General features: G+C 37.7%; 1 protein-coding gene across 7 annotated transcripts in view; it reads right to left on the bottom strand.

The window, feature by feature from the left end:
* The window catches only part of PTAR1 (protein prenyltransferase alpha subunit repeat containing 1), a 44475-nt gene that overhangs the window by 33129 nt on the left and 387 nt on the right, over positions 1-10959 (bottom strand). For 4 of the 7 annotated variants that reach the window (XR_015169696.1, XM_086415472.1, XM_086415476.1 and 1 more), the window contains exon 2: positions 3215-3384. The exons of 2 other annotated variants lie outside the window; for them this stretch is intronic. Coding sequence is in view for 3 of the 5 variants with exons in the window: in XM_086415472.1 (XP_086271598.1) it covers positions 3215-3384 (170 nt within the window). In the remaining 2 variants the exon portion in view is untranslated. Of the gene's footprint in view, positions 1-3214; positions 3385-10598; positions 10930-10959 lie in introns of those variants that run through there. One more of the 7 variants, XM_086415474.1, reaches the window with a different exon arrangement.

Here is a 10959-nt window from a genome sequence, read left to right on the forward strand (position 1 = left end):
GGAGAGCTCAGTGATGAACTGACAGCAGGTGTTGTGAGAAAGAGGAAAGAGCAAAAGAGAAGGGGTGACTTGGGGATAGAGTATGGGACTACCAAGTCAGAACTCCGATGCTATGGACTGCTCGAATGGACTGCTATAGAATTACAGTATCTCACCTCTCTCAAACCAAACATGGCTATTACTGCAGCAGACTTTTAAAAAATATTAGTTTCTAAGTTACTAATCAGGGAGGCTGTGATGGTTAGTTTTGGTTAAACTATGGTTAAATGTGACTGGGGTGCACAGATTAAACATTATTAAACATGATTTCTGAGTACATCAGTGTGAGGGTGTTTCTAGATGAGATTAACATTTGAATCTGCAGACTCAGTAGACAGCCCTCCCACTGTGGGTGAACATCAATCTGTTGGGGTTTCTGAATAGAACAAAAGGAGGAAAACAGAATTCAGCCCTGTTTTGCTTCTTCTCCGTCTGCTTGTGATAGGACACCTCATCTTATCTTCTCTAGCTTTCAGACTGAGATTTAAACCATTGGATTCCCTGCTTCTCAGTCCTTCAGACTCAAGGAATTAAATCACCAGCTTTTCTGGGTCTCTAGTTTGCAGAAAGCTGAGTGTGGGACTTCTCAGCCTCCATAATCATGTGAGCCAATTTGTCATAACGAATCTTGTTTTTTGTACATATAAAACTCTACATATATGTAAAATTTTTTCTATTGGTTGCTGCTATGGAGAATCCTGACTAATACAGGTGATTTCCAAACACCTAAGGAATTCAGCACATTAATGAGAACACAAATTCAGTTTGGATAAAAGGAAAAACTTATGTCTACGGAATAAAGGTCACCTGCAGTTAAAGATTACATTCTTAGGGGAATGCCTAGGATTTTGGCATGATCAATCACACAGACACTGACATTTCTGAAACTGTTTTTAAATTGTCAGCTTTCTTCATGTGGTTCTTAAACATGTATATCTACAAAAACAGTTTTAAAAGTATAACATTTTCATGAAACAACTGCTTTTTCCTAATATTTTTAACTTTTTTCCTGAGTAAAATTCACTACTGTGTTCTTCAGTTCTCAAGTTTAGCAGAGTATTTCTATGTTAGTTAGTTTGCATTTTCAGGTATCTTTTCTGGTCAATCAGAAACTCACTTCCATATTTTTACCAATACAATATGCAACCTAAGTAGTATATGACACCTCACTGAACCATGCTGTCCCTGCTCCCCAAAAAGTGATATTGAAAACTACTTCCATGAGGATACAGGTTAGGATAAAACCAAGTTGCTCCTGTATACACGCACAGTTGCATCAGAAGTCAAATCTTAGACGTCAGCTATTCATGTGAGTGAGCTTAACTGTTTGATCTTCTACCTGGGTTCTCCTGGGTTGATCAAGATAAAATTATATGATGAGATGATTTAGCAAAGCCTACAGTGCATTGCCCAGAAAGACAAGAAACAGGGAAACAGAGACAAGAACTTGGAAGACTACAGGAAGAAGGCAGGTTCGGCTAGCACACGTCAACGAGCAAAAGCTAATGATCTGAAACAACAGCCTTTGACACTAAAAATTCATACTTTTCTTCTATGCAAGATCATCATTTATCTTCCCCATACAGAATTAGTTACGTATTGGCTCAATTATACATTTCTGTGTGCCAGAATATACACAATATAGCTTTGTTAGGCAAAATAGTAACAACTTCATGGATTCACATGGTGCTACTTTGTAACTTAATGTCACTGAAAACTACAGTAGGGTAATGGAGAATGAAAGGGGATCTACCAACAGATCAATGTCTTACCTTTAAATTTATGCCTAACCTATGCCTTTAAATTTTTGCCATAAACTTAATAAACTTAGACATAGCCTTATAATTAATAAATAAATATCAGTGGACTAACTGATTGAAACACAGGAAGTAGAAAATACTTCACATTAAATCTTCAAATCAGATTCTTTTTCCTACTGGTCTAAACAGGGAAAGTGCTATTAACCTGTAATGACAATACATTAAGGACAATGCCAAGAGGAACACAAGGAAATCAATATGTCACTTTTGGCAACACTGTTCTCTACTAAGAGATTGTTTTTCATTCAACTGGAAGCTTTCTGAGTAAAGGAAACATGTATTATGCATCTTTTTATCCTCCACAGTACTTAGAGCAGCTTCTGGTATGAGTAAGCCCGTAGTAATGGCTACTGAACTTATAATTAAAATTCTCTAAGGAACACAGTTTTTATTCAAAATTAGCCACCAGGCATACCAAGACATTTAAGGTACTGGTGTATGTGGGAAGGGAAAGGAGCTTTATAGAAATCGTCAAAAATATGACCTTGGATGAGTATTCTCCAAAAAAGTGAGAACTCAGGTCTCTCTTTTACCTAAAATATAAACAGAATTTGTGTACATGTAGGCTTAGCAGCCTCTGGAGAAGGAAATGGCACCCCACTGCAGTATTCTTGCCTGGAGAATCCCATGGACAGAGGAGCCTGGTGGGCTACAGTTCATAGGGTCTCAGAGTCAGACACGACTGAAGCGACTTACCAGACACAGGGGGAAAACAAGGAAAAGACACCAGGTGGGATGAACAGGGATTGTCTGATGCAGCAAAGAAGTTTCTCTGCAGAGAAGCAGAAGAAAGGAAGGCTGGGATGATTTTCTTTTGCTCATTTCAGCACAGAACAGGACACAGAGGGCCAGAGCTTAACTGGGATCACAGTACAACAGCACCACCGTAAACCACTGAGCTGCTTCACAGTATTACCACCACCATCAAACCTTGGTTATCTCACATGAACTGTTACTAAATGAGTTCTGTTGCTCATAACTTACTTAAGGATTAGAAACCAAAGAATCAGAGCTTGTAGGGACTAGAGTTCACTTCACAAATTTTCAAACCTTTTTTACTCATATATTTTCTTCAAATACCTTACAAATGACTCTAGTACATTAAAAAAAAAAATCAGAAGTAGGGAACCTGGCACCATGGTTGAAGTACCTTCCAGAGAATCACAATGGATGCAAAATTAGAAAATGAGTGATGAGTCCAAACTCATTTGACAGAGAAGTTAAGAGCCTGCCCAGTCAATGAATGAAAAAGCCAGAACTAGAATCCAGGAATGTCAACATCACAGAGGGTTCTTCCTACAATACTTCATGCTGCTTCTGAAAAATCAAAGAAAAAGGACAGTCTCAATACTTACCATCTTTGTTCAGCCACTGCTTTCTTGTTCTGTACAAAAGGAGCTTGTTGTGGACATACGGTAAAAGGAACTTGACACACCAGCTCTCCACACCAAGTTTGTTTTCAACCAGGACTATGGGACTCCGGTTATACCTAGCTTCAGGACATGGGATCAGGCCAATTTCATCTCTTAATATGTAAAACATAAAAAGAATTAAAGGTAAGAATACTAACTTTAAAAAAAATTTTCAAATCCTACAGAGTATTAAAAAACTGCACATATTTCCTTTTCTTACAAATATTCAGTTCACCCACTGGATTGGGAGAATTTAAAAATTTCCTAATACTCACAAGAATATGGAAAAAATACTATTTGTACTTGTAGTGACAGGAATGAAAGCTGGTCTAATCTTTGAATAGAGATTTGAAAATATCTGTCAATTTTTAAAGTACATATACACTTTGACACAGCAATTCTACTGGTCAGAAATTATCCTATGCCAAGATATAAGAATTCATTGGCTATTCATAGCAACATTGCAATAAAATTTGTTAATACTCTAAATGTGTATCAAACAATGTAAGACTGGTAAAATAAACATGGGCCATCCATGTGATACAGTGGTAAAAAAAAAATGAGGTAAATCTGCATATGCTGGTATGGAAAGGGTGAGAAGATGTATGACACACAAAAAGCAAAATACCAAACACAGTGTACAGCACAAAGCCCTTTTAAAAAGATACAGAGTTGCATTAAAAATTTCCTTTCTATAATCTTTTAAAAAGATACAGAGTTGCATTAAAAATTTTCTTGGAAGGATACCAAGAATCTTTGGGAGAGAGGGTTTTATTTTTATATAGTTTAAATTTTCTAATTATTTGTGCATATTAGCTTTGTTTTTTTAAAAATGTCAAAATGTATTTATGCTTGCCTGCTAACAAATATATGTAGGCCAAATCACTAATAAAATTATATTATCAGTGAGACTGTGAGCCATTTTTTGTCTTCTTTATAATCCTTTACACATTTCTAAAATAAAAAAAATATGCTAATAAATGTTGTTAAACCACAAATATTTCAAGATTTGATCATTTTCCTCTATGGTGGCCTCGAAATCCATTGATTCACCTCAACTTAAACTGAAAATTTACATTATTGGCAGAGATTTAACAAACAAGAGGGAGAGGACATATGTATACCTCTGGCTGATTCATGTTGATGTTTGGCAGAAAACATCAAAATTCTGTAAAGCAATTATCCTTCAGCTAAAAAATAAATACATTTTTAAAAATTTGATAACGTGGGGGGAAAAAAAAAAATACATAGGGCAGTTGACTTACACAGTAAATGAACCAACAAACACCAAAATGTTTTTGTAAAACTTGTACACATGCCTTTCAACTATATAGAATTTACAGTTCTCATCTATAAACATCCTTTCTCAAACAGTATGTTCTTCCCTTAATTAATGAATAACAAAAAGCCTTTTAACAAGAGCAGTTGACATAAATACTTTTAGAGTGTCTAAGCAGATTTTTTTTAATGTGTTTTTAAAAAAACAGAATAAAGAACTGTTTTTCAGAGCTTGTGTGTGACATTATCTATCATGCTCTTGGCTTCCTCTGCCAAAAGTGTGTTGGCTGATAGATGCAAAGAGGAAACTTGTTCGATTACAGATTATAAGAAAAGACTCCTCTTTTTTGGTTAGGTCACCATCACAAGCTGGTGGGAGGCTGTGGAACTAAAATAAAATCCATCCTGGAAACTCTTAACTGCATAGTTCAGAAGTAACCTACTTTCTACTGATCACTTCTTTAGTGACACAGGCATATATCAGTAAAAGAGGGTGTGCTAGGGGTTGCAAGTCACTATTCTTTCAAGCTGATCTAACTCCCAAGAAGACTTTGGGACCTAAGGCTTTTTGTCCTGACAACTTACTCAGCTGATTCAGGGTGTTTTGGTACACCTGAATATGCCAATATTACCTAAACATCTTCTGAATACTACAATGAATTAGATACTGCATTAGGTTCTGAAAATGCAAAAAATGAATAAAATAAGGTGGTCCCAGACTACACAAAGCTGATGGTTTTGCTGGGGAGTTGTGTCAATATCTGTAATAAAATGTTAACACACTTTGCCATTCCAGTAATATAGATAAGGTTTTTAGGAAGAATAGGGCAATAATGCTGAGGGCATCTAAGGCCAATGTCCAGTATTTCTAAATATATTTTTGTATTTGGTGATATGAAATCTAATCTAACTCACTACTGGGATAACTAGCCACATGGTCTATAACTGACTAAATACATGATTGAATTGCTGATATTTTCTGGGGTTCAGGTGTTACTATGTAAAATATTTGTTTAAAAACAAATAGACTTATAGTAAAGAAAATAATAAACTCAGTGTAATTATTTCAAGAAAGTCTGTTTTCTAAGATCTAACAACCACTTACAACACTTAAAAAGCTGCAAAAGTCAATATGAATGTTAGAGTAACAGGAATAAAAGAATTCTAGCTTCTGGGTACAGTCCATTTTGGGGGAGTATTTTTTACTTAAATTCACAATGTAAAAACCTGCCTTGTTCACGACACCAAACATAAAATGCCCAACTAACAAACTGGTACCTAAATGAAAGGACAGAACCATTTGCACAAATAAAAAACACATTTCTTTAGTTTGGCTACTATTCTTCCAAGAAATGCTTTTACAAAACAAGAATGCCTTGGATATAGCAGGTGGCCAACAACTGCTACTGAAATGCTGATTATCAGTGCACTTCAGTGTTATATTCGAATAAACAGTTTTCAAAAACTATTGCTTCTTGACTCTCCAAAAGAACATTACCTCTGACTTCCTTCTAATGCAGGTCCGAATCCTAGTTCTGTCAATATGATATAAATACATCTCTCTCTGTATATATCATTATCTCTGTCTCCTATCATTTGGCCCCAGCAGACCTCCATTTTTTTTCATTTGTAAAATGGAAGTATTACATTATATTTCTAAATAAGGAAAACAGGCTGCTAGGTTTCATCCAGCTTTCAAAGTTTATAACCTAGAAACCCAAAAACTATTCTCATGCAAAGAGAATGAAAATGGTCATATCAGGGAATACAAAGCACTAGGGTGGGGGTTGGGGGATGGGGATAAAAACATTAGAAGAGAGGTAGCAGGATGCATAGACCTTAGTCTCCATTCTACCACTGATCAATGTGGACCTGAGTAGGCACACATCAGTATCCTCATCTGAAATACAGGAATGACAACCCTTTCCCTGCCACTTATGAAAGCAAGTAATACAATGTAAAGGATGTGGTAAGCTACAAAGTATCAGGCAAAGATGAAGTATATTATCATTAATTCAGTTAAGAGCCTGAAGTCAACCAGAAAAGTTCATTGGTTAGCAGATAATAGGAAGCTAAAGCAAAGAAAGCTAATAAGCCTTTGTCAAGTTATTTGACCCTAAGATACAGTGCTATGCTGCTTCCTAAAAATATAACATGTACTTTATAAAGGCAGGTAGGTCAGTAAGATTCCAAATAAGTGTGTTTGACTTCAGACTTCGCCTATGCCTAGTCCCACTTTTTTTCAGACACTTTAGAATTCCAGAATCATTCTGAAATTGGAAGGGGCTTCATTCCTCCAGTCTCTCATTTTGTCAGATGAGGAAACAGATCCACTAAGGTTAAGTGATTAACCAAGGTCACAGTGCTTATGGCTTAATTCAAAATCTTAGTCACTCCACATTATATGGTTCAGTTTTACTATTTGGGGACTATCCTTCCCTCACCAACAGGAAGCTGGTAAATACTACTTTTATAAATAATTGGACCTATTTCAGCTTAAGTGATGTTTCTGAAAAGTAGAGATAAGAGACGCTCTCTAAACATGAGGAATAAGGTCAGTCTTATGTCTCCATCTAGATCTGCGCTGTGCAATACAGTTGTCACCAGGCATGTGTGCCCATTATGTATGAATCAATCAAAATTAAATAAAATTTAAATTTTAGTTCTTCTTTCACACTAGCCACATTTCAAGCACTCAACAGCTATATATGGCTAGTGGCTACGATTTGGATAGGACAGATTAAGAACATTTCCACCATTATAGGTATTTCTGTAAGTGCCTAAGTATAAGAACTGTATTTTATACTTCCTATTTCTTTTTTTAAAATTTATTTTAGTTGGAGGCTAATTTTTACTTTACAATATTGTAGTGGTTTTTGCCATACATTGATATGAATCAGCCATGGGTTTACATGTGTTCCCCATCCTCAATCACCCCCCACCTCCCGCCCCATCACATGCCTCTGGGTCATCCCAGTGCACCAGCCCTGAGCACCCAGTCTCATGCATCAGCAGAAAAGATGGTAGCTCATAAACAATACGAGTTCAATCAATATTATAGTAATAAAAATTAGTAACTTTCTGGACAAGAGAACTTTGACATGACTCTAACTGCACTGTAAAAAGCTGCCCTTCACATTAGCACAGTGTCTGTCAGTTCAGTTCAGTCGCTCAGTCACATCCAACTCTTTGCAATCCCATGGACTTCAGCACACCAGGTTTCCCTGTCCATCACCAACTCCCGGAGCCTACTTAAACTCATATCCATCGCGTTGGTGATGCCATCCAACCATCTCATTCTCTGTCGTTCCCTTCTCCTCCCACCTTCAATCTTTCCCAGCATCAGGATCTTTTCCAATGAGTCGGTTCTTTGCATCAGGTAGCCAAAGTCCGCACATTAAGCTAATACCTGTTCTCTGGGTCAAGCCGTCTGTTGTTTTTCCAAAGTATTCTCTAGGAGTCAACCATACAAACATTTGCATGGTATTTTTCAGTTTATAAAGTGTTTCACATTCATCATTCAGTTGGCCAATATATTTTCTAAGAAACACAGGGATTCAAGTTAAGTCTAATATTTATAGTAGTTAAGTCTGTAGTGGCAACTAAGGGCAAGACACTGCGTGAGGTAATTTTCCTGTTTTCAGGCTGAGAAGGGGTAACCTATCCATGCTGCTGCTGCTAAGTCACTTCAGTCGTGTCCGACTCTGTGTGACCCCATAGACGGCAGCCCACCAGGCTCCCCCATCCCTGGGATTCTCCAGGCAAGAACACTGGAGTGGGTTGCCATTTCCTTCTCCAATGCATGAAAGTGAAAAGTGAAAGTGAAGTCACTCAGTCGTGTCTGACCCTCAGCGACCCCATGGACTGCAGCCTACCAGGCTCCTCCGTCCATGGGATTTTCCAGGCAAAAGTACTGGAGTGGGGTGCCATTGCCTTCTCCGAACCTATCCATACCCACCAGTAATAAAATCCACATTTCACCCACTGCATCTTCAACTCCTACTGGTTAGAAATTTTCAGAGACAAAGTCAATATGTTTACTACAGTAAATGTTGTCCAATAAAATTATAATCTTATATTTGTAGGAAAGAGGAAAACAAAAAAAAAAAAGAAAAACTTTTTTTTATAATACTGAACAATATAATTAAGTACTAATTTTGATGTTAACTAGTGCTTTTTCTTTTAACTAGAAATAGACCCTTTACATTTTGGAAGTAAAAGCATTAGTTAGATGAGGGGAAGAACTATGAACAATTCTGAAAAGTCCAAATGTCCAAACACATTTTTAAAGTTACACTGTAATACTACTGAAGACATTGTTACTACGGGGAATATGCACTAATATATAGCTGAATATTAAATAACAAGTTAAGCTATTTACATTTTTCAGTTCTACATCATTATTTCATATTATTTCTAATGCCCAACTTATTTCAAGCTTTAAAATATTGTATGACCCAAATGCTTATTAACAATTTTAAGTTATGCATTGACAGTACATCGATGAGATCTCATCATAAAAATGCAACTGGGAGGGGGCAATTAAAATCATTTATGAGTTTTAATAAAAGCGCTTCCCAGGTGGCTCAATGCTAAAGAATGCCTGCCTCCCAATACAAGAGACTTGGGGTTCAATCCCAGGATCGCGAAGATTCCCAAGAGAAGGAAATGACAACCCACTCCAGTATTCTTGCCTGGGAAATCCCATGAACAGAGGAGCCTAGCAGGCTACAGTCCATGGGGTTGCAAAGAGTCTGACACAACTTAGCGACTAGAACAAGAAGCTTCAATAAATTATGATCCAGAAGAATTGGGATGTGTTCCAAACTGCATTGTGTCAACCTGCCAGGCCAATGAACACTCAATCTCAGGTTTTTCAAACTAAGATGAATACTGTACATTAGAATTCTTTCTAACCTCCTCCTTAATTTATTTAAGAAATTAATTCTTTAAGAAAAATAACCCCAAATGATAAGAAAACAGGCCCTTCGTTTGTCCAATTTTTTTCCTTGAGGATGTCTCTTATTTGCAATAAAGCTCTCATTTTCAAAAAGGAACTGAAAGACTGATATACAACAAGGCATCAAAGCATTCTTTAGAAGGCCCAGTACCCTCTATGGTTACTGCCAGGAAATGATTCCAAACACTCTCATTCTGAAAAAGGCACCAGTCACAAGGGGAAAGGAAGTGGATGCTGTCAGAGGTGGCAGGTGTGTTTTGAGGCCAGCAGTGTCCTGTTTTTAATGAGGCACAGCTGCACGTCTCCAATTGTGTGCCCCAAGGGAGCAAGACATCTGAGAGCATCACCCTGAAGGAAAAGAACATTTCATTTAGATGAAGGTTTGGCATCTCTTTTAAGCAGAAAAACTGAAGGAGTTAGAATGCTTAAAAAGAATAATTCATGCGTTCCAGTTTAAAGAACAACAACAACAAAAATAAACTCCACAAGCAATTAGATAAAGTGAAAATAATGTATTAATAAAACGGGACTCCCTGTTTATTTCTTTTGAGGAGAGGAAAGGAAGGACAAGAAAAGAGCTACACTCTTGGTTCTTCCTTATTCTTTTGTATAATGTGTAAATATATCTCTCCTTTAATACTTTCCTTTTTACTGGTTACATAAAAACAGAAGTATCAGAGTGAATAGTTTCTTCTGGGATCTTCCCGGAGAGCTCTTAAGTAAAATGGAAAGGAAGGAGGGAAAAGATACATGTGCCAGTTTCTGTGGTGTCCTACTTAAAGAGGGTAGCAGCTTTTGAATTAAAAAAAAAAAAAAAAAAAGAATATGCTCCCTGCAACTATGAATCAACTAATGCTAAAAAGTATCAAGGTTTCTTTCATTTACTTTACACCACACAACCTGCGCTTACTGAAGCCACACTCTTGAGAATGCCCTGTTAACCTTTTAAACAAAATGCTTCATCGAAATCCCTCTATAATCTTAGGACAAGTGAGGGCAAAGTCAAAAGCAGCCTCAAACTACCTTGAGCTAGTAAACTGAGGGGTTTTTGCACCACAGAGAAGAAGATGATCGGTAACCCCTTCTTACCAAGGTCCGGGATGAACCTCAAGAGCTGTGTTAACAAAGCACATAACAGACCACACCGAGTGCCTGAAACGGATGTAGGACGTGGACACACGGGTGAAATCTTTCGAGTTTCGTGAACTCCTGGGAAAAGGGTTGGAGGGAGGAGAACCAAACAAAGTCACTACGATTTGATTTTCCGAGGTCACTTCTAAGGATGAGCCCGCGAGCGAGTTCCGGTAGCGGAAAGCTGGCCCCTCGGCGGCCGACAGCGGTCGGGGACCGACCAGGTTCCATCCGCTCTAGCGAGGAGGGCGCGGGCCAGGACCCGCCATCGGAGGTCAGCTCCAGGCTTGACCCCGCCCCCGCCCGTCCCCGACGACCC

Source organism: Bos grunniens, chromosome 8, assembly GCF_055505025.1.
Source record: "Bos grunniens cultivar Pamir isolate PY7600 chromosome 8, Bosgru_T2T1.0, whole genome shotgun sequence".
Taxonomy (NCBI): Eukaryota; Metazoa; Chordata; class Mammalia; order Artiodactyla; family Bovidae; genus Bos; species Bos grunniens.